We start from the raw sequence: 24,268 nt of genomic DNA, 5'->3' as shown, positions 1-24,268 counted from the left end.
GGGGCAACAGTTCTTCTTCATGACCTTATCTAAATTGGTTCTACACTGAAGTATCTGGGCAGACAGAGCCAGATTAGTTCTGGCCTTCTCAGTTTACCCAGTTGTTGTTGCTAACTGCCTTAAAATTGACTTTGACCTATGGTAACCCTATGAATGAGAGTGCTCCAAGCCACCCTATCAGCAGCCGCCCTGCTCAGCTCTTGCAGATTCATGGTTGTGGCTTCTCTGAATCTATGCATCTTGTATATGGTCTTCTTCTTTTTCTATTGCTCTCAGTATTATCAAGCATTGTTATCTTTTCTAGTGAGTCCTTTCTTTTCATGAGATGGCCAAAATGCAACAACCTCAGTCATTTTTACTTTTAGGGAGAGTTTGGGCCTGATTTGCTCTAGGATTGGACTTTTTAGCATTCCATGGTATTTGCAGAACTCTTCTCCAGCACCACAACCCAAATGAGTTGATTCTCATGCTATTAGCTTTCTTCACTGTTTAGCTTGCACAATCATGCATAGAAATGGGAAATATAATAGCATGGGCAGTCCTATCTTTAGTATTTAATGAGATATCTTTACACTTCTGGATCTTATTCCTTCATATTTGTCCTTCTAAGGTGAAATCCTCTTTTGATTTATTGACTTCAATCTCCACTTTGATTGATGAATGAGCCAAATATGGACAATCTTAAACTATTCCGATGCCTTGAACAATTTCAAAATCTTACCCAGTTATAATGTTAATTCAGGTTATTTGACTACAGTTGTAGATGAGCCACAAGGACCCCAGAACTGTTTTTAAGGGGAGGCCTTGATATTGGTAGGTGGGTACTTATTAATTTTGCCTATTTGCAGGTACTTTCAAGAGAAGGTCAAAATACTTTCCCCATTCATTATCACTGAAATATTCTTAAATATAAACCCTCTTGCCAGTTCAGTGTCCACAAGGGTTCAGTGTAGCTTACCTTGAAGTAATTCTGCATAGGATAGACTGCAGGAAGCCTTAATTATCCATACGAGGGCTCAGTGACTACAGCTGTCTTAATAGTGCTTGAATATTTAGTACATTTCTAATTGGCAATACCTGAGGAAGCTCAACTACATAAGAATCTGGATGGAGAGCTCATTCCCCCCCCCAGCCTGGTCTTAGGAGAGGCTCAAGCCCTTCCCCCATCTGTTCCAGAGTCCATGATAAGTGTGATTTTATTTAATGACATGGATTAAATACTGCAAGAATATTGCCAAGTCAAATGGGACAGTGGAGGAACAATGAGTCCCATTAGGAATATGCCTGGAACTAGAGAGAGGGAGAGATACAAAACATTTAGAGTCCTTTCTCCTTTGATGGGAAAATCCTCCTCAGCCTTAACTTCCCCTGTCCAGATTAGTGAAATAAAGATAATATCCCCCTTAAATCAGTTCCACTGAAGTACATCTTTTAAAATCACACCCTACTTCCACTACACATACAAATATAATCAACCAATCAGTTCATTTAACTGTTTGCACACTCCTGTTTGCCATCTCCACTTTCTTTACTCAGCTGATGGTCAAAGAATCAAGTTCTAATACAGGTCTTTGCACTGAACAAAATACCACCTTCTGCCACTACTTACATACTCACAAACATATATGATAAAGCCCACCCAATCACAAGGAGCCAGGAAAATCAGATACCTTGCAGCACTAATGATGCAGAACCCTTCCAATTTAAATGCTCCCCTCTTGTCTCTGAATCTCAGCGAGTGATTATCACTGTAGTCAGTTTAAGTATGTCCCTCTCGTTTTTGGAAAAATAATGCTTATTTTTTCTGTGAGTTCACTCATACTATATGTGGTTTGCATACAGAATATCCCAGGTTCAGTTTTCAGTGTAGGCACATAAATTCAGGGAGAACATGTGTTTCTAACCCTATACTGTACAGCCAGTGCCAATAGGTTTGTATAGTACTGAACTAGAAAGACGGATGAATTGATTTGGTTCTTAATATGGATAGGTACATCTGTCTGCCTATAGACTCTACAGATGATAGTGATCTGTGCTGTACTTCATAATCCATTTGTACTGTATCTATAGTGATCACAGAGATTGACATACACATACACAGTGTAGCACTGCTCCTTCTGCAGAAACAAATGGGGCGGTTCTTATGGGTTTTAAAATTGCTGCACAGACCAGAGTCACTGAATCCAGTGCTTAGTAGTAATGAGTAGTAAGTAGAAATGGATTCACATTAGCACCTCGGAAGAAGAAGAAGATTGCATTGCATTATGCTTTTCTAATTAGTATGCACCTGTAAACATCTGTTCAGCATATAGCAGGGCTGATTAACCACAAGGGTCTTTTTTCAGTTCAGTTATATGTGAATAATTGGATTAGCTCCTTTCAATGTGTACCAGCAATGGGGGAGGGGAGAGACTTGGCAAAAGATTGCTTGACCATACAATCTGATACTTTTTTGAAACTGTAGTATCTCTTAACCCTTCTGGTTTATCTCCTTTTAGCTTTCACAACTTATAGTAAATGCAGGAGGAGTTGCTGCTGTCATTGACTGCGTTGGCAGCTGCAAAGGAAATGTTAGACTCCCAGGGATCATGATGCTGGGCTACGTGGCAGCTCATTCGGAGAACCTTGCCATGGCAGTGATAATCTCCAAGGTCAGTTCTTGGTTCCTGATAATTGCAGTCATCATGGTATTATGAGAAGATTAGGCAAGCATGCATGGGGTGAATGGTGAAAAACTTTTCTCACTCTCTTATAATATTAGAATTCAGTTGAAGCTGAAGTTGAATTGGAGGAAATCCATTACAGATAAAATGAAGTAGTACCTTGCACAGAGCATATTTTAATAGTAGAATTCACTTTCACAGAATATTATGGTAACTACCAGCTTGGTTTGCTTTATAAGAGTGTTAGAATTTATGGAGGTTAGATCTATCAATGGCTACTAATCATGATGATTTTTATTTCACAGTGTAAGACATACAATTCATAATCAGATCCTTCAGTTGACATAAGTTTAGTCAAAACAACTTGCTTTAACAGAGAACTTTTAAAAGAACAATTATTATTTAAGCTAGCAGCCATAACATCAGAATTGTATTTTGTTACTTAATGTTGGTGTAGTCCTACACATTCGTGGGAGAAAACTGGTTTAAGCATAACAAAACAGAAACAACCTGGTGTTGGGGGTATGAGGAACCTGGGTTCCCTCCCCCCCACCAAACAAAAAAACACCTGGCTTGAAGAGAGTCCGAAATTTGCATTTCGTCTATATTATTATATATACAATATATTGTCAATTGACAGACATAATAAAGTAGATATAGATATAGAAATAAGTTCCGCCCAAACTTTAGCCTTTTGTCTTAAATCTGGGGATTTCAATCCCATAACCTGTTGACCTTTTCCCATTTCCTTTGGAAATGTTGTTCCGTTTTTCCATTTATAACCATTGTCAATTTATCCATTATAGATAAATCAAATACTTTCATAATCCATTCTTCAAGTAGATCTGTGCTTAATACCTTCCAGTGTCTAGCAAATGTAAGGCGAGCTGCTGTGACCAAGTACAGAACAACTCCTCTTTCATCTTGATTTAATTTTACTTTTACATCTTCCATAATATTCAATAGATATAGTTTAGGGTTTAGTTCGAATTCGATTTGCAAAATATCTTGCATTTTAGCATGTATCAGTTTCCAGAATTTAGTCACTTCGGGACACTGCCACCACATATGATAATAAGATGCATTAGGTTGTTTACATTTCCAGCAGCTGCTGTCTTTATTTCCTTTTATCTTGGCCAATTTTAATGGTGAGAGATGCCATCTATAAAACATTTTATAATTCTCTGTTAGATAGGTACTTCTAGTAAATCTTAGATTCTTCTTTCAAACTTTCCCCCAGCTTTCTAATTAAGTATCATTGCCAGTATCAGAGTTGCTATGCCTCTGTGTATCAGTTGCTGAGGAAAGGGAGAGGGAGGATGCATTTCCAGTCAGGACCTAAGGGGATGGGCTTCCCATAGAGAATGGGTGAACCACTGTATGTAAAAAGTGCTTGACTAGATAAGGTTTTGGTTGGATCCAGCATGGCTCTTTCTATCTTGCTATGACTGTAGCACTAGCATTTGAGCAGTGTGTTCAAGAGACATGGCAACACATACCATTTCATTTATTACAGTAAATAGCCAGCATAGCAACACATACCAAAGACAAAGGATACATCTACTTGTACAAAACACTGTGTGTGACATGATTTGAAGACTCATCTGCAAAACCCCTCTCTGTCATGATGCTTATGCAAGTTCTTAGGATAGATCTCTCAAGCTAACTTGCTTCAGAGAGTGAATGAGCGAGATTGGGTTTTGTTTGTTTGTTTGTTTAAGGATAATATTGCAATAGCAAGTGGGAGGGAAAAACTATGGCGGGTTACAAACGGCCCTCAAGGGGCCATTTTCCCCCTGCCGCCATTCGTTGCGTAGGGAAGCCCCAGCGACCAGACCGTGAGGCTTCCCCGCGCAGCAAAAAAGGAGCGCTGAAGTGGCGCTGCGAGGGGAGGAGCGCACCCTCGCGGTGTCACTTCTGCCACAACACGTCTGGACACACAGCGTCCAAGATGTCAAAATGGCGGCGCCCATGTGGATGGGCGCCACCATTTACGACGCGCTCTGCGCGTACTGGGAGGAAGGGCCGTGAGGAAGGTAAGAAAAGAGCGCGTACTTTATGGCGGTTTGTAACCCGCCCAAGTGTGTTATCTTGAGCTTCTTGTAAAGGCTGAATATAAATATATTTTTTAAAAAATATCTCAATTCCATCAGCATCACAGGCAGATTTTATGAGAACTCTTGAGGACCCATTCTCAGTGGCTGCTCCTGTGGAATTCCTTCCCACAGGAGCAGGCAAATATCTTTTTTTTGGACAAATCTTAAATGGTTGCTGCAGAAGAGCCTTTTAAGGGGGGGGGGTGCTGCTGTATTTTTATCTGCATTGTTATCTCTTAAATGCTTTTAAACTGTTTCAATTAACTTATTTTTTTAGAACACTTGTGATTAGCTTATAGTTGCATTTTGTTTAATCAGATTGTGAGTTGCCTTGGGTCCTATGTTGGGAAAACGTCAGGAAATAAATTGACAAATCAATAATCAAATAGAAAATATGACAGTCTCACTGTAAAACAGGTTGGATGTTCATCTAAGATCACTGGGGAAAAGCTTTGAAAAAAGTGATTTCACTCCTTTAAGGCAGATATCATCTTAGAAAAGATTCTAAAATGCAAAGTTATACAACTGAGCACAAGTTAGAATCATACAAACCATTGTATTCCCTATTACCATGTATGGATGTGAGAGCTGGACAGTTAAGAAAGAAGACAGGAAGAAAATCAACATCCCCCCCCCAACCTCTTTAAGCAATGAAAGACAAATAAATTGGTCATAGAGCAGATCAAGCCGGAAACTTCCCTGGAAGCCAAGATGACCACACTGAGGCTGTCGTACTTTGGAAACGTCATTAGAAGGGAGGACTCATTGGAAAAAACAATAATGCTGGGAAAGGTGGAGGGAAGAGAGGAAGGCGACATGTAGATGGATGGACTCTATTAAGGGGGTCATGGGTATGGGGTTGCAGGAATTAAGTAGAGCAGTGGAGGACAGAGGGTCTTGGAGATGTCTCATTCATAGGGTCACCATGAGTCGAGATTGACTTGAGGGCAGTTAACAACAACAAAATCATAATTCAGTGGTAGAGCACATGTTTTTTTTTTTATGTAGATGGTTCCAGGTTCGAATTCTAGCATCTCCAGGTAGGGATAAGAAACAGTCCTGTTGACAGGATTGAACTACAGTAGATACCTCAATGGTCTTACTCCGAGTATTGGGCAGCTTTTATGTCCTAGTAGAATTCCTCCCTCATTGCATTGTCTATAAAGATGATTAGGTATCAACCTTGATGCTTGTGGGATCTTGCTTTCAAAACAGTGATCTTGGGATTATACTCATAACCTGTTCATAGAAGTGCTTAACAAGTCAATCCTCCCATTAAGTTGTGCACTCTTGCAGCAGAATGAAAAAGTGAGAAACACAGCAAGCACTATGTCTGACCTCATCTGCAAGTATCTATTTTTTATACTTGCAGATATAGCCAAGGTTTTGTCTCTTGGCTTTTTAAAATGACCAACTACTGTAACTGGTCTTAATCTTTTCCTTTGCTGAGTATATGACATAGGTCTGGGAGAGCCTTGAATACTACATAACCGCAGCCTTACCACAGCCTTTCCCCATTTGCCACCCCCCACCTTGAAACCTCTTTAAGGAATGAAACTTCCAACACTGGAGTGGAAAGAGCTGCAGATTATACCATGCAGTGGGAGAGAAGGAAATAGGGATCTCTTTCTAAAGTTGTAGCTCTGTCTGTAGCAATGTGTGTGGGGTTTATGTGTGTTTGATCAGTTCCATAGGGCCACCCTAATTTCTCTTTAAATAGTTTCTTGTATGTATAAGATACTTCCTTTAGATACCATTAATTTCCATAGTGACATTATGAGAGGAAATCCTTAAACACAATCCAGATAGAATTAAATATATGTATGCACCACTGATGTGAAAGGGAGAATAAAGCACAGGTTTGATTTTCTTGATGACTCTAAAATCAGTGAAACCAAAAATGTGTACATATGGCTGGATTGTGCCCTTGCTTATTAAGTAGTCTCCATTATTTCATCCCTTTGATAAATTCCACAAAGATACCAGTGATTTACTTCTCAGGATTCTTTGGAGGACAAAGAAGGATTCTGAAGGAAATTACATGTCAAAAATATGACTGGATACAGGGTGGAATTTTTATGTTTTTAAAACAAAAATACCATGGCTATATTAAATTGTACTCCAAAACCTGAGTTATGTGCCTACTCACTGTGCCTGGTATGCAGTGGAATATTAGAGTGCTGAGGTGGTTGCCTTTTTCAAAAAGGTTATGGATTAGTTTGCTAGCACAGTTTTGCATTTTCATGAGATGCTAATTGAGCTGTGTTTTTCCAAACAGCAGAAAGGAAATTGGCAAATGGCTTCTTAGAATAAATATTTGATTTCTCTGCTTTAATTGTCTTTAAAATGAGAATTTATAAAATGGGTATCTTTTATTATGTCAGTATGCCTGCTTTGCTTCTATTCTGGTATACTTAAGGCAAAAAACTTACATGCCATAGAAAACAAAACATCACATTTGTGCTCTGGCCTGTTACGATAAAAGACTCACAGTTTGGAAACTCTATTGAATAGAGTATTGATAAACAGGAATCAGTTTATCTCTTAAAACACAGAATATAGTTTAGTTTTCTTGCATTGGTTTATTTAAAACAGCAAACTGTTAACCAAGCTTTTGTGTCTGAGATTTCCTACTTTGCAGCGGGTTCTGCTAGATGACATGACAGTGAGAGAAGAAGTCTAATATTTCAGTGCCTTCTGCGCAATATAAGTATTAATGGTGTGCACTCTCTCTCGTTTTCTCTCTTTAAATGTATCAAATGATAGTAGAATTTATTGATTTTTTTGTGTGTGTGCAAAGTATTCTAATTATAAAATTGTCAGGACTAAAAGGCAATCTGACTGATGAAAGTTCCAGTCTACATCTGTAAGGGTCAGTGCCCACATGAATAATAACTTGTTAGTTGTGTTTAGATTTATTGTGTGCAGTGAACAAAGAAAAAAATAGAACATAAATATAAAAAGATTCCTGCTGGGGTCGGGGATGGGGAAAGGGGAGCAATCCACCCCATGCTTTGAACTGCACCCCATCCATTCATTCCCGTGGGCCTTGCGTGGGAGCCTGATGGAAATCTTATTGAAATGAATGGAAGGAGCACAGAAGCAGTGCTTGGTTGGTTTCCAGAAAACCTAGGAAGGAAACCTGAAACCCTGGAATTTCAGTGCCTGGTAAAAGCACCAGCTTTGCTTTTCTGTTTGAGACCTGAATTGTGGCACCTGCTCCCTGAATCCATTTGAAAGCAATAAATGTGTCAGCTCTCACTGACCTTATCACAGGGAAATTGGCAGAGTTAATATTCTTCTGATGCTTATATTCATAGCATTAAGGAATGATCCGCACAGGCTACGTGAGTGACAGTATCCTCACAGCTACTTTGAGCTGTGTGTGTGTGTGTGTTTATAGACAAAGAGAGAGAAGTGTTTTATTTCCCCCTCCCGTTGCTGTCCACAGCAGTCTTTTTAAGGGTCTCCAAATCGGTCCTGGATTCATAGAATTTTGTGCTTTTGATTACTCCTGCAGGGAGTTCCACAACTGGCAGTGTGCTTGTCAGAAGAGCCAGAAGATCATATTAAGGCAGCAGCTGCATGGTCTTTGGGACAGATTGGGAGACACACTCCAGAACATGCTCGGGCTGTTGCAGTAGCAAATGTGTTACCCGTGTTGCTTTCTTTCTATATGGCAAATGAGAGTTCAGAAGATCTTCAAGTCAAAGTAAGCCAATTTACTTTTCCAATTAACAGCAATAACTTGTTCTTAGAATTGATCAAACCACCCCTGATCCATGCCAATACATGTACATTGTCCAGTTAAAGAAGCATAATAATAGGGTGACATGGAAAGAGAGCCATGTATGCGGCCTTGAGCTCCTGAGAGCTGCAGTCCAACAACATTTGGAGGGCAATACATTTCTGCACTCTGATTTATGTAGCTAATAAATGAATATTTACAAATGAAATATTCATAGAGCAGGACATCTCTGAAAGATTGAAGCAATCGGATAAGTTCATAAACAGCCTTTGAAATATCTCAGTCTAAAGCTTGGATATTATTTAGGAAATAATGGAGAAATCAAATAGTGGAGAACTGGAGGGCAAAGGGGCCTAGCCCTATCTTTAAACCTGTTGCAAATAGCTAATTGGTGGTATTTGTTGAGCTGGAGCTACATTTCTAAGAGCCAAACTGGAGAACTGGGCTGGGCAATTTGTGTGCAGAATCTGTTTGCATGCACAATTCTTCAGCTAGGCCCAGGAATGTATGTCTGTGGTTCCAAACAGGGATTGACTCAATCATGTCCACTGGAATAAAGCATTTCAAGATCACATTAATCACCAAAATGTTAGCTATCAATTGATGAATTAGCAACAATTATGAACACAATGACTGTGTGAAATGCTTGTGATTTGCATCATTGGAGGGATTCTTCTGTCAGTGAAATCATGGGTATAGAAGTATATTTATACACAGGACAGAAAGGGATGGAGTTTGACTGCAAAGCTTCTACTCATAGGCAGAGCATTCAGAGAGATCCCCATACATCTTATCAAAGCACTGTTTCTGTCCTGGTGCCCCTTGTCAGCACAGGCTTAGGCAGAACAGTAGGAAGCCAAAATGTACGTCTTCTATCCCCCTCAAGTTCTCTTTCTGCACTTTACCACAATATCCAAAGGAGAGGTAGAGCCAAGATTCTCTTGATATAGTACCTCGTATGCATTATCAACATGGATTTTATTGAATCAGATTTCTCCATCATCTCTGTGCGGCATTTTAAGACTAATTTTCTATCTGTTGTTTAATTATTGTCTGCTGTTTTATTGTTTAATGTATTATTATTATTATAAATGTCAACAACAATCATATATTATACAACGTATCAGTAATTGTAGTAGTAGTTGTTATTGTGTGCCTTCAAGTTGTTTCCAGTTTATGGTGACCTTAAGGATATAGTAGGGTTTTCTTGGCAAGATTTGTTCAGAGGTGGGTTGCCTTTACCTTCCTCAAAAATAGACATTAAGAATAAAACAGTGAAATTGCAAATACAACATTAGTCTTAAATTGCTATCTTGATAGTCTAAACTGAAAGAAAAAGTGGGCTAAAAATTAAAAAATCAAAATCAGTACATTTTCACAACATTGTATAGGGATAAGGAACAATGGGATTAAGGTAATGCATATTATAGTATTGGGGAGATACTTCTAATTTGTCAAACTAGAAATATATTTGTCAAATTGGAAATATGTCAGCAAATTCAAAATATATTGTGAGCCAGAGCACAACTGCAAAACTGTGTAGGCTAGCCACATATAACTGATATAATCTGCATATTATTTTTCACAACTGTAGCTGATATTAAGTTGTTGGTGGAAATATTGTATGGATAAACTCCATAATTTTCTGAATTTGATCTTTTTTAACTTCTCTGAAGTACCCCATAAATCAAGCAAATGGTAGTGGGGGAAACAAACCTGGGGATTTATAGTCAGAGAGACTGTTTGTTCATTACCTCTGCCTGGTTCTTTTAACTGGAGACGTAATGGATTGATCTGAGACGTCAATCCACCTGTACTGCAGTCCTACTGTTTTCCACTTTGCCAGGCATTATCATCTTTCTCCAGTGACATTATCTCATGATATGTCCAAAGTACGACACCCTCAGTTCAGTCACTTTGGTTTCCAGGGAGAGCACAGGCTTGATTTGCTCTAGAACCCAATTATTTGTCTTTTGGGGAGTCCATAGTATCCCTAGAGTCTGTTTAACTACCCTAAAGGCATCAGATCCTGTCTCATCTTAGAAACTAAACTGGCTCAACTCTGGTTAGTACTTGGATGGGAGACCATCAATGAATACCAGGTACTGTAGGGTATATTTCAGAGGAAGGGACTGAGAAAACTACCTGAGACCTCAGATCTTACCCAACCTGGTGCCCTTCAGATGTCTTGGGCTGCAACTCCCAGCATCTCTAGTTGGCAGGGACCTGCTCTTCTTATGATATTTACTGCACACAAGTTGAACAAGTAGGGTGATAGAATGCAGCCGTGCCTGACTCCATTGCCAATTGGGAAACATTCTGTTTCTCCATATTTTGTTCTAACAGTACCCTGTTGTCCTTCCGGTAAGAACAGATTTCTCATCAGGTCTCATCAGTAGGCCAACATTTAAATGTATAACTTTCCCAACCTTCGGTCTGGAATGGTACAGCCCATTTTGCTACTTCAGGATGCTACCACCTTATTCTGTTTCTTGAGTAGACCAAGCCATTGCTGCTGCAGCCAGGGAAGAAGCAATATGGAAGTGGCTCCCCCCAGTGTTCCACTAACATATCATTTAGGTCTTCTTTCCAAGAAAAACAAGAGTTGAAATCAGGGTGTTCACATTTACCATTTCTGCTGCACAGGATATGACATAATACTGCCTGAGTCATGGAAAGTTTGGGGGGCCTCTTTAGAGTTTTGCTTTCTTTTGAGAATAGCAATGGGCATGTAATATGCAAGTCAAGTGATTTAGGAGTGTACAGGCTGGGGAATAACACATGGAAAATAATCAAGAGCACACATTATCCACTCCATAAGAGAAACATGCAACACCACACAAGAACAGAGTCCATAATTCTGTGCTCCTTTTCACTCTTTCTCTGTGTGCCTCTCTCTTTATTTTTAAAAATTCCATTTGTAGGAGCATATGTCTTTCCAGAAGGTTGTTCTTCTAAGGCAGGTGTGGGCAAGTTGTTGCATTTATCATGCCCTCTCAGTGGGACTAAAACTGCCATGTTCGCTCAGTTTTGATTATGCCGGCTAAGTTTGATGAGAGTTGCAGTCCAACAACATTTGGAGGGCAACACATTCCCACACCCTGTCTCTCTTGAAACCAGAAGGCATAATTAAAGCCAAATATAAGGGGGAGAAATCTCTTATTGCAACAGGGACTGTCTGTTTCATACTTAGGGATGTGCCATGAATGCCCTTGCTTTTGACTACTAGCACATAGAGTTGTCTTGTTGGATATCTAGCATGCACTGCTACAGGAGTGGAGGAAGGGGTAGTCCTCATCTATTTGTACAAACTGCTAGAATATTCATGGATCAGATCCTTCCACTTTTCTCAGGAGTCTCCTTACGGTAACCAGGTGTACAGCATCCATGATACAGGGTGTACTGGGTATTGCACTAGATCCATTCATGAACCTCTGGTTAAGTTCAGAATTAAATTATTGTTTTGCAGAGCCAGGTGAATGTCAAAACTACTCTGGACTCTCCTCCCCCCACCAGTTTCATAATTGAGTACGGTTGAAGTATTCTATGCCAGCAGATTTACAAGAGGCATCTATGTTCTGCTGCACAGAAACTCATAGGACTGGAATCTAAGCTGCTCATGCAAAATAAATAAAAAATAAATATCACGAGATCCTGCAGTGCTGGAAAATAACATACCAGGCCAATTTTCTTGATCCAGTCTTTCTCAACTTGATGCTGTCTATATGTCCCATTAACATAGGCAGTGGTGAGGAATCATGGGAATTGAAATAGAAAACATAGTAGCCATGGTAGGGAGGAGTGATCTATTCTGATGGGAAGCATCTGTCTTCCCAGGATTTCCGGGAGATGTTTCTCCCACCACATACTGCCTGAACTTCCTAACTGAAGAGTAGACTAAGGGCAGGGTCATAGGTTGCATGAACACCTAAGGCCATTTTTGCAAGGACTGTATTCTTCCTTAAGTACCTCCCAATGCATTGAGATCTGCTGGGGAGGTCCTCACCTGCTGGAAAGATGGGAGAGGGCCTTGTTAGGGTCTGCCCCCAGGCTCTGGAAAGCCCTTCCTGAAGAGAATAGACGGACATTCTATCTACTCTCAATCCACAGACAGGTACAGACTTTCTATTTCAACTGATTTTTAGAACTTACTTTACAAAGCTCATCTCATCTGAACAGTGCATTGGGCTAAACATCTGCTATTTTACTGTGCTCTTTTTAATTATTCACATTTTTAACTGCTTTTAACTTTTTTCATAATTTAATCATCTTTTAACTTTTGTCATTTGTGGATTTTTAATTACTGTATATACTCATTTATAAGTCTAGAAATTTTAGTCAAAAAATTGACCCAAAAACACTGGGCCGATAGTCAATATAAGTACTGTACTTTAACTCTTATTTTAAAAAAGGAAACATTCCTTGGTGAAAGGTGAGAGCTTAATCCCTCTTCAGAGTACCTAAAAGAAGCACCCCCCCTTTTCTCATCCATCCAGCCTTTAGGGTTAGCATAAACAGTTATGCTTGCTGGAATTTTGTAAGTTCTTTGGCATCATTTTTGTTTGCCTCATCCTTTATATCCATTGTTACATACCCCTAAGTTTTACCCTTGACTTATCCACGAGTCATATCAAAATTCCTGTTTATGGTCCCCAAACCTGCTCTCGATTTATACATGAGGTAGACTTATATACAGTATATGTTTTCAATTTGTTGTAAAATGGAATCCCAAACTGGAGAAAAGGTAGGATTTCAATAAATATAATACTAATCCTGATGGTGGATAGGATTGGATGCCTTCTTCCTCCTGAGGTCCATGGGACTCAGTCTGTCAGCTGAAGTACAGCATTTTGCTTTAACTGTGGTGAAAGTTTGTGAGCCATACAAAGGGCTTAAAATGCTCAGCCATGGGTAGCTCAGTTCTGTTTCCTTTTAAACTCCTTGAATGGGAAGCTGGATACAAGCTGTTAGTCATTGTAGCATTTCAGTCCACTTGCAACATTAATGCAGAGGATAGAATATCATGTCATTATCTAATTACATTTGAAGTTAGCAGAGCTCAGGTGGTCACAAGGGAGGTACCCCTGCAGGGCACAGAAGCTCCATTTTTGACTAATGAAATGCTTTGCAGAAACTGTCCAATTTCCAGACATTTCCAGAACAGTTTTCTGGCATTTTCAGAGCAGAATATGTTGTTATATTTAAATCAAAAGACAGTACGGGTGGGTGTGACATCTTCCAGGGATCCCAGCCTCTATGCCAGATACCAAATATGACAAGATCATATCTGCAGCAGCCTGTATTCATAATATTGGCATTAGCAAATAGTGTGAATAGGTTGTGAAGTCCCTGTCTAAAGCTCTGCCCTCTCAAAAGGCAAGATAAAAATGTAGCAACAGTAATGTCCTGAACATTAAAAGACCACACAATAAAAGAATTGTAGTAAGGCTGATACGTGCTCATGCAACAGATTCTATTTCATTTCATTTTTCTTTGTTGTAACAATCAAACATGACTTGAACAGGGTTGTCGCTATTAAAACAAAAATCATTATGTCCACATCTACTTTTTCACAACTGTCCTGAGTTTTATAAAGTTGAATTTACAGGAAACATTTTCATGATTGCTCATCTTCAAAAAGGATTGTGAAATGATGCCTGAATTTTGTGCACTATTAAAATAAAGCAATATTGATTTTATACACAGACTTAGGGATGATTGTGTCAGCTGATGTCTTACTGAGAATATTTTGCAATTTGATAGACAAAGAAGGCATTAAAAAACATCTTACAGAAGTGCACTCATCTGCCAGCACTTGAACCTTTGCTCCACGATGCTCCTCCCAACATCCTGAAACATGTTGTAGGACAGTTCAGTAAGGTAAGTCATCATTAGTTTATTGTTGGGCTGTGTGCTTGACCAACATTTCTGAGGCCCATTAGGGTCAGTTGCCAGTGTTGGGAAGGAAAACAGCTGTCTCACACAAGAAAGAAAAACACTGCATGGTTTGATTACAACAGTTAGGGAAATAAACACCAATTTGTGTGGCTGTTTTCTTTGTACATCTGATTTCTTCTTTTGGTGCCTTGGTAGCTGCACCGACGTCAAATTCTGGATAGTTTTTATTCTCCACATCTCTTGTTTTATTCCAGGGGTGGACAACTAGGCCCTATTTCCTGTTGCACCCCTCTGCAAAACAAACAATTCTGGGTGGGTGGGCATTTTCATCATATTTTGGGCTCCTGGGCCTTTTTAGGTCCAGAAGAAGCCCTTTTTACAACAGGAAGTGTTGCAAAAGCCTCTCTTGGGCCTAAGTTGGTCCAGGGTATCCCAAAACATGGCAGAACTGCCTCACATATCTCCCATAGGGTGTTCTGTGGGCATTTTGGGACAAACAAGTTTTTAATTTATTTTTATTACTACTATTATTTTACTTCTGGGGCCCTTGGGACCCACAAATTAGCCCTGGGTGCTGCATGTGGCATGTAGGCCACACTTATCCCACCCATTTGATTCCTGTGAGATCAGTTTATGGAAACAAAGAATTCCACAGATAAAAAGCAGAGCTTAGAAACTTTTCAAGAAGCATCAATATAGTAACATACTGAAGCCATATCATCCTGTTGCTGCTCAGTTATGGATGGATTCAGCATTTCATCATATTTATCCCCCCCCCCCCCCCCCAGGTCCTTCTTGTTTGCAATTTGGCATAAAGGCTTTTCTCTCCAGAGGGATAAGTAGGATGAAGAACCCTGACATACATTCTCTCCCCATTCCAACTCATGCTACAGTTTAGCCTCAGGGCATGTAAAATATATATATTTTATATGTTAAGCAGACTAATATGGTTTAGAAGCCTCCTCCCAAATAATTAATTTTATTGTTAGGCTATTTGATTCTAAGGTGGTACATCTAAAGTGGAGGTAGCGGTCCAGAGGGCTGCTAGGTCTATAGTAGCCAAGGTTTTGGGGAACTGGTAGTAATGTTTCATCACCCTTTCCCTGATATATTGGGGGAGGAATTTTTGAACCTTTTTGGCAGCTTTGGGTACCTTCCTGAAATAAGGCTATTTACTTATTTGGGTTTGGGACCATGGCTTAATGTCAGCTTAGTGGGAGTTCTAGAGTCTAAGGGCAGCCAGCAAGAAGGCCCTCCCTCGTGTCCCCACCAACCCTGCTTGCACACTACGTGATTTATAATGCAAGAACTGTTTTAAGCCTCTTGTATAAAAGTCTTGTCTTTCTGGGCTTGACCCAGTAGGATGTTCTCCTGCTCAAATTCATTTTAATGCTTCATCTTCAGTTTATCTTAGTGAAGCTTGTGAAAGGAGAACATGCTATCAGATCATACCCAATTTAACATTAAATCTTTGCAACAAAGATTGAAACTTTGAGAAGGAAAATTGAATTTTCATTATATGATTCATATTGAATAGGTTCTGCCACATGATTCTAAAGCCAGACGTCTTTTTGTAACAAGTGGTGGCCTTAAAAAGGTGCAGGAGATAAAAGCAGAGGCTGGATCCCTTCTTCAAGAGTACATCAACACAATTAACAATTGTTATCCTGAAGAAATTGTCAGGTGAGGAAATGATGGTATTGCATTCATTTTCATTTTTAAAACATTTCTTTCCAATGAACAACCTAAGCTGTTGAACCCACACTCCACCCACATATCGTAAGAAAATTTGGGGATATTCCATTCTAGTTCTTTTTCTACTTGATTTTTCATTTCTTCCTTCACAAGAGCTACTTTGCATTTTTCTTCATGGTCTCTGTGACTCGCAAAAATGGGTTATCTGTGCCTGCAGAGTGCATCATTTGGAACCTTCTGGAGCTATCATGGAACCATTTTGGTGGTAGCCCTGCTTTGGTAGCCTTTCCAGTGTGCTTCCCACCTAGATTCTTAGTTCTTTTTGTCCATTGCAGCAGCAGCACTGATAAGTATTGTTTGGAGGGCTATATTCTTCTTAGGTATTTGATTCTGGCTATGAAAAGTTCAAGCATAAGCATAAAATATGCACTACACTGAACAAGTGTGGCATCCCATCACAAACTCAGGCCTGAGACAGACAGACCAAAATGTGCAGCTTCCAGATGCTTCAGGAGCGGGGTGTGCAGATGACGCATGCTCCTGGAGTAGTCAGAAGGCTGCCTAAGATGGCCTGAAGCTATCAGCAGAAAGAGTGGGGAAAATTCTCCCTTTGCTGGGATCCCATTCGGGACCACCGCAGTGGCCCACTTTCAGAGTGGGCTTTCCAGTGGATGCACTGATTGGGAGCTTTCGGGGCAATTGGGGCTGAAGCGGTCAGAGGCAGCTCCAAGATGCTGGTGGGCTTTGCCTGTCAATCTTCCACCAATTGGCACCTTTGATGTGTTTGAGAGCAACTGCCCTGCCACCACCTGCTGTTACTATTACTCACATCTTTCATGACAGGCTGAGCAAATGTCATCATGCAAACACCATCACCTTGTCCTATCCTGTGATGGGTTATTGAGGTGGCACATAAGCCATCTGCAAGCTGTTCATACTCTTAGAAATGGACTAAATTCCTTGACTTTCTTCAAGCTGTGAGTGTTTCCACAACAGAGGCACAAAACACTCATATTTTGGATTTTCTGGACTGCCTGTCTGATGGGCTTGTCCCATTCATTCGTTCAGTGCTATTTATTGGTAGTTTCTTAGCATTTTCAATGCCTTGGCCAGCCATTACATTTATGGACCCTTTAGTTAAAAGATTCTTGAAAGGATATAAAAATTTGCACCCATCTCTGGCTGGACCTAATGCTCACTTGAATTTGGAGCTTGCCCATTCTTAGCTTTCTGAAAAATAGTTGGAACCCATGGCCTTTTGTGATCTGAGGATACTTACCTAGAAAATTAGCTTCTTGGAAGAAAGCCAGTTATGTGCTTTGCGGGTGGATCCAACTTACTTGTGCTTCCATAAGGTCAAAGTGGTCCTTTGGCTAGACATCTCTTCTTCCAAAGATTGTTTCAGCCTTTCATCTGAACTCAGACATTATACTACCATAATTTCCCCCTAATCCAACATTGGACCTGGAGGGTTCCCTCCACTGCCTTAGATGTTCATTGTGCCCCAGCTTTTTTATGTGAACCACATAGCTGCCTTTCAGAAGTCTCAGAGGCCTTTCCTTTGCTATTCTTCTACCAGGATAGGACTTCCTGTTTCATTTCAGTGTTCCTCTAAAAGAGTGGCAGCAACCATATGTCTAGCCTATGAAGAGGCTGGAAAACAGCCTTCTGCCCAGGTGAAGAGCCATTTCACAAGAGTGATAACAGCGTAGGAAGCCTTTTGGAGAGGAATCTTTTTACATTATGTTTGTAGAGCTGCCACGTGGTCTCAGTCTTCCACCTTCATCTCTCATTATAGACTGGGCTTGAGGTCTTGGGAGGGCAGTGCTCTTCTCTTGTGTTGCATAACACGTCCTCTTCCTGAGGTTAGTAGTTGGTAGTTGGCTGATCTCTCATTTGTGTGAGTGGGGGGAAATGTGATGTATAGCCACACAGCAGGTGGGTGGTTCTATCACCAAAACATTTAAATTACACTTCTAGAAGGTTCTGAATGATGCCAGTATTCAGGTGCAGATAAAGCATTTGTGTGAGTTCACAGTTAGAGGTAAGCAATCTTCCTTTTTTTTTTTAGGGCATGCTCAGTCCTTATTGGGCTGTTTGTGGGAGTTTCACTCATTCTTTAGTTTTTTCTTCTAACTGTTTTTTTTTGTACTTTATATAACTTTGAGGTTGTCCTCAAAGTCTGCTAATAGTATCTTCATAGAAGCTCCAATCTAGCACTGTCTGTACAATGTTCATGTGCTCCAGACAGTACCATCAAAGACAAGTATAAACAAATATTTACTGACCAAGAATGCAGAAACCCTGTGTTTTGTAGTGTAGCTTCTGTCCCCGCTCCACAACAGAGGAACCCAGTGCAAAATTCTAGATTTAGTCCATAACAAACAGATAGGGCATCAGGTGTCTCTGGATGTAAATCCACACAGAACAGAAAGGTGTGGTCCTCCAGAACCATAGATTTGCAAAACTATCATAAAATCATAGAGTTGGAAGAGACCACAAGGGCCATCAGTGGCCAAATAGAGATCTGTAGGCAGCACTTTGCTATAAACATTATTTTCTCTGGCCAAGGAAAATATATGGCTCTAAATTCCTTCCTCTTTGTACTTTGTACCCTCATCCCTAAATTACCATTTTACTTAACTTTTCACCTATCTCAAGCTCCTAAAGTAGATTGGAACCTTCCTTAATGTTTCCTCTGTCCTTCATCCTTCATATTTAATTGGCTTTCAAAGAACTGTGTGCAAAAGTGTAGTTAACAATTAGTCTTTCCCTCTTCTAGGCTATGCACATTAGCCAGAATGCTCAGATGCTATGCAATTCTACTCCCTCTGCTGGTTGTCTGCATTTTTCACAGAGTCTGTCACATGCTGTGGCTTAGACCTCCAGGAACAGAAAAGAGTTTCACCTGTGAAGTGAATGAACTAAAATGACATGAATATATCCCACAAAGGCTGTCTTGGATTACTACTGCCAATACTGAAAACACCAATCAAATGATGTCACAAGTATTTTATTATTTGGGCCTGCATGGTGTAGTGGTTTGAGTTGAACTAGGACACTGCTAGACCAGGGTTCAAATCCCTGCTTTGCCATAGAAACCTACTACATGGCCATGGACAAATCACACTCTCACAATCTCAGGGGAAGGCAAAGGCAAACCTGGTTTGAACAAATTCTGCCAAGAAAACCACATGATAGGTTCACCTTGGGGTCACCATAAGAAATGACTTGAAAGCACACAACATCAGCATACAGCAGATGTGTCACATTAAGGTGCCAGTTCATTTTGTCTGGAGCATTTCATGCTACTTTTGAGGTATAAAATATTAGCTGGATTATGTTTTTTTAAGTGTACAGTCTGACTCTGCCTGTTTTGTAATCTAAAATAATTATGTTAACTTCAGTGGGACTAAATCCTCCAAAAATGTGTAGCAGAGAAGAGCCTTGTTGTGAGTAAACACAATCAGATTGCTGGTAGAATGGATAAAATTGTGCAAGCTCGCTGTTTACATATCACTCAGATGTTAATGGAGTAATACTTTCTGATATTTCAGAATTTTCATCCTTCCACATTAGCAGATGTTGGTCTGATGAAAGTTCATCTTGTTTGTTTACAGTTTTAATTGCTTTTTGTTTCACCTAAAAGTCTGTTAGTCATCTTTTCATTCACAAAGGTTTTTTGTTTATCCTGAAAAGACAATGATTATGTGGTGTGAAACATTAAGAAACTAGTTTCCTCCATAGTTCTTCCTGTACAGTTCCTTTCTGTCTGTTGATTTTTGTTTTAAATGCCACATGCTGCTTTTAAATCTGACCTTTGGGCTACGATCTGAGGGAAGCTAAGACACGTTTTATACTTTGATTGCCTGCCCAAGCGGGAATAGTTAGACAGCAGTAAATTCTTCCAAGTGAAATCTTTAAGGCAACTGAGCAACATTCAGCAAACTCTCTAGGGAGAGGTCTTTGGACACTTGTGTTTTTCTTTGTTGTTTCTAAGCAAAGCAGTAAGGAAGTAGAGATGCCAATTGCAGGTTTCATTGAGACTGGAAGAGAGCAGCATCCATGACAAGGGTCAAAGGCCTTTTGAATATGTGTGTGTGTGTGTGTATTCAAAATTAAATGACAATGCACTTTTTTAAAAAAAAATACCATAATTGTTATGGATACAGTTCTCAATAATCTGGAAAATAGGTATAAGCAATAATCACATATGCCCTCCCAAGGAGCTACCATTTGAAGGCAAATATAGAACTCTTCCCTTTTCTTCAAGCAGAGTTGAGGGTGGGGGTGCAATTCCCAACCATAGAGCCAGCTAAATATCCTTAGATATCACCATAAATAGCACAAAGGATGTTGAAGAGGAAAATTAATGGTTGATTAATTGCTGAGGTATTTTGAACATGCAAGTTTTTCCTTAGAGGAGATCAGCAGTATGAAACTAGTGTATTTGTCTCATGGTGGTAATAGTGGTAATGATAATTCTTCTTCTCCACCTCCTCTTCCCTCTCCAAGTCCAGCTGAAACTCGTCCATGAATAGCAAATTTGAGAAAGATTCAGTTTTTGCTTCAATATGTAACCAGGTCAAGTCTCTTTAGAGTAATTTGAGAAAGTACAACTCAAAATAGTTTTTATCAGATTGGAGTCCTACTCATTTGAAACCTATTGAAATTAATTAGACTTAAGGTAGCTAAGACGAACTTAAATCCCTTTTGTTTTAGTAGGTCTAATTAGACAATAAGGAGCCAGCATGTGGCATAGTAGTTTGAGAGTTGGATTAGGACTCTGGAGACCAGGGGTTGATTCCCAGCTCAACCATGAAACCCACTGTATGACCTTGGGCAAGTCATATGTTCTCAGCCTCAGGGGAAAGCAATGACAAACCTCCTCCGAAGAAATCTTTCCAAGAAAGCCCCATGATAGGGTTGCCTTAGGGTTGCCATAAATCAGAAATGTCTTGAAGGCACACAACAACAATGATTAGAGAATAACAAAGTCTACTATTGATTTTTTACCTAATGAAAAATGTTTGTGTAGATGCATACCAAATAATTGTTTGGGATTAAATTATTTTGTACCTACATCATTTTAAGTAAAGAAACCAGTTTAAGCAGAGAAACCAGTTAAAGGGTTGGGGATTGATTAAAGCATATGCATAGAGACCAGAAGGTCATTTCATTGTTAATAGCTCCCTCTTTAATATTCTGGTCCTAAATTCCTGTTTTGTTCTGCTGTAAGGGCAAAAAGTCACAAGACATTGGAAAATCCTACACAGCCAAGGGCCTAAGGCTAATTATTAGACTAACTAGAGTAGACCCATTGACTCAAGGGAACTTACTCAAGTATTGCCTTACCAAGCTCCTGTTCATTTTAATGGGTTTACCTTAGGTGGGGGACAAACATTTTGATTCAGGGCAAAGTTGGTAGATTATCTAGTCCAACTCACTGATAATGCAAGTAATCCACATCAAAAGTACAGTCAGCCCTTCTTATACACAGAATTTTTATACACGGATTTAAACATCCATTGTTTGAAAATGTTCAAAAATAGTATAAATTTCAAATCAAATCTTGATTTTCCATTTTTTATAAGGACCATTTTGCTGTGTCATTATATTTAATGGGACTTGAGCATCCACGGATTTTGTTATCCACGGGGGATCTTGGAACCAAACCCCCAGCGTATAACAAAGGTCCACTGTATTCCTAACAGATGACCATCCAATCTCTGTGTAAAGGCCTCCAGTGAAGAAAAGCCCATCAACCCCCAAGAAAGTCCATTCTATTGCTGAATGGCTCTTAATGCTAAGAATTCCTTCATAGTGTTTAGTTTCACTTTCTTTTTTGTAATGCAAATCATTGATTCAGAGCCTGTACTTCAAAGCATCTCTTACATGACACCTCTTCAGTTAATTGACTAAAGAGTTCAAAAACCACCCCTATGTCCATAAGGGGAGGACAGATGTGAAAAAATTATTTCATACAATATTAGAATAACACCGATACAGAAATGTCTTTGCATATATGGCACATCACCTTTGGCCATGATCCATCCACCATCTAATCTTACTGTCTTCCTTCAGTAGGTTTGAGTGTGCCTTAGGCAGATTGTAGATTTGGTAGTTAACATATTGAGGGTTTGTTTTTGTTTAGTTTTTAATCAAGGAATCCTTGTTTCTCTTTCAGATATTATTCCCCTGGATATTCTCAAGCACTTCTGGAAAGGGTAGAAAATTATCAGCCTGTTCTATAAACTGTTCAGCATTTGTGATAGAAAAATTACCTTTTTATATCTGTGTTTTGAGTGGCAAGCATATATATAATTTCAAAACTTTTAGTGTGGGAGAAATTAAGTCCTCTATTCTGTTACCAATCACCAAAGATAAAAGGCAGATGTATCTTTCTGCCTTGGATCTACAGTTTGCTTTCTGGTGCTAACAAGAAAGACTGTCATGTGCTTATATTAAGAGGTCGGAGTTTCTCAAATATTGAAGACCTAAGAACAGAAGGTCCAGCATTCCAGATGTATCTCTAGTCTTCAGGACAGTTATTCCAGTCAGGTCCTTAAGAAAAAATTAAGAATATTACTATGTGAGAGGATTACAGCACCATCCACCAAGTCCTGGAACTATATAGCCTTCGCTTTGTGTCAGTAGGGCGTGCATGAAGATGTCATTTGCAGCTTTGCCCAGCCTCGGTTGAAATTGCTTGCATGTGAGCAAATAAGTATCAAACTATGCCTTGATTTTTGCCTTGCTACCACTTCAGCCTTTTCCCTCTGACATCTTGGAGAGCTAATAAGCTGATGAATGTTTCATCTTAACATGCAGGTTTTTGAATGGAGCACCCTTTAACTTTAGGAGAACAATTTGAGTCAAGCTAGTTTTAAGGAATGGCTAAGTAGTTACAAAAAACTGAAAGTATGCCTAGCAGTGAATCTTGCTTGAAAGATATGCCAACATTTCTGGTCCTCAAATTCCTTAAAGTTAGTTTAAAATAAAGTTTTAAAAATAGCACCTTGACAACATCTTGTTGCCCAACATGATAGCCCTGGACACTACAAAATAAAACTAAGTCCAGTGTTGATCAGAAATAATGTATGACTATTTTATTATGCTATCATCTTGAATTCTTTTTATTTCTCTCTGAAAGTTTCCCTAAGCAATTATAACAGAAAACAGTTAAAATGCATTTGACAGATGAAACATTACTCCCATCAGGTAATGTCTACAAATTGCTTGGCAAAACTAACATCCCAGATACCTTTTGATTTTCATCTGGCTTGTAGGCCTGGTGGATCTTAAGTACACTTGGGTCATTTGTTCACATTTATCCTTAAGCAGAGAAATACATCCTAAGCCAGCAAAATTTTGTATTAATTCTGGAAGATGTATGGGCTTCAGTGAATGGTGGCAGAGAGTTACTTTGGCTGCATTCCCACTGTGATTTAAAGTGAATTGCTGATCTAGTTAAAGGACCATCATTCCCATTTGAAATAGCTTCCAGTCCTACTGTGATTGTTTTCAATTGCGATGAAGTGAGGCAAACACAAAAAACCTGCTCTTACTTGGCACTAGTTCTTTGGTGGTTCTTTTGAAAAGAATCGATTTTGAAGTGTGTTCAACAAGTGGGAATGGCGGATCTGAATCACATCATTCTGGAGGGGAGGGACTAACGGCAGTGGTTTGTTTATCATCCCTCCTCAGTTTTTGGTAGATCCACCATTCCCCCCTCCTCCCAGTGCTGTCTTTGTGTTTGTGCTGTGACCTATGGGCGCATAATTTTTTAAAAAAAAATTGGTAGAAGATTCGATTTCATTGATTTTGCAAGTACTTGAAATCAGTGAGACAAGTAATTGCAAAACTAATGCATTGAATCTTCTATCATTTAAAAAAAATTGATAGAAGATTCGATTCATTGGTATTGCAAGTACTTGCGATTACCTGGGTGATTCGACAACAGCTCATAGTGAGGCAAATAGTAGTCGCAAAACCAATGAATCGAATCTTCTGTTATATATATATATATATAGAGAGAGAGAGAGAGAGAGTGAGAGAGAGAGAGAGAGTGAGAGAGAGAGTTCCCAAGCCAGGCTGCCGCTTACATCACTGTTGATGCATAGATGATTGACATGCATTTTGAAGTGGCACAAACTAGTGGGGATGCG

The 24,268-nt window shown here is 39.5% G+C and overlaps 1 protein-coding gene across 2 annotated transcripts in view; it reads left to right on the top strand.

Annotated features, from left to right (window-relative positions):
• The window catches only part of SPAG6 (sperm associated antigen 6), a 59,863-nt gene extending 35,976 nt beyond the window's left edge, over positions 1–23,887 (top strand). For both annotated transcript variants that reach the window (XM_042477019.1, XM_042477018.1), the window contains 5 exons: positions 2,499–2,651; positions 8,280–8,471; positions 14,271–14,387; positions 15,943–16,088; positions 22,288–23,887. In XM_042477019.1, coding sequence (XP_042332953.1) covers positions 2,499–2,651; positions 8,280–8,471; positions 14,271–14,387; positions 15,943–16,088; positions 22,288–22,354 — 675 coding nt within the window. In that variant the 3' untranslated portion in view covers positions 22,355–23,887. The remainder of the gene's footprint in view (positions 1–2,498; positions 2,652–8,279; positions 8,472–14,270; positions 14,388–15,942; positions 16,089–22,287) is intronic.
• The last annotated feature ends 381 nt before the right edge of the window (positions 23,888–24,268 follow it).

Source organism: Sceloporus undulatus, chromosome 6 (assembly GCF_019175285.1).
Source record: "Sceloporus undulatus isolate JIND9_A2432 ecotype Alabama chromosome 6, SceUnd_v1.1, whole genome shotgun sequence".
Lineage (NCBI taxonomy): Eukaryota > Metazoa > Chordata > Lepidosauria > Squamata > Phrynosomatidae > Sceloporus > Sceloporus undulatus.
This window is presented reverse-complemented; position numbering and strand designations above follow the sequence as displayed.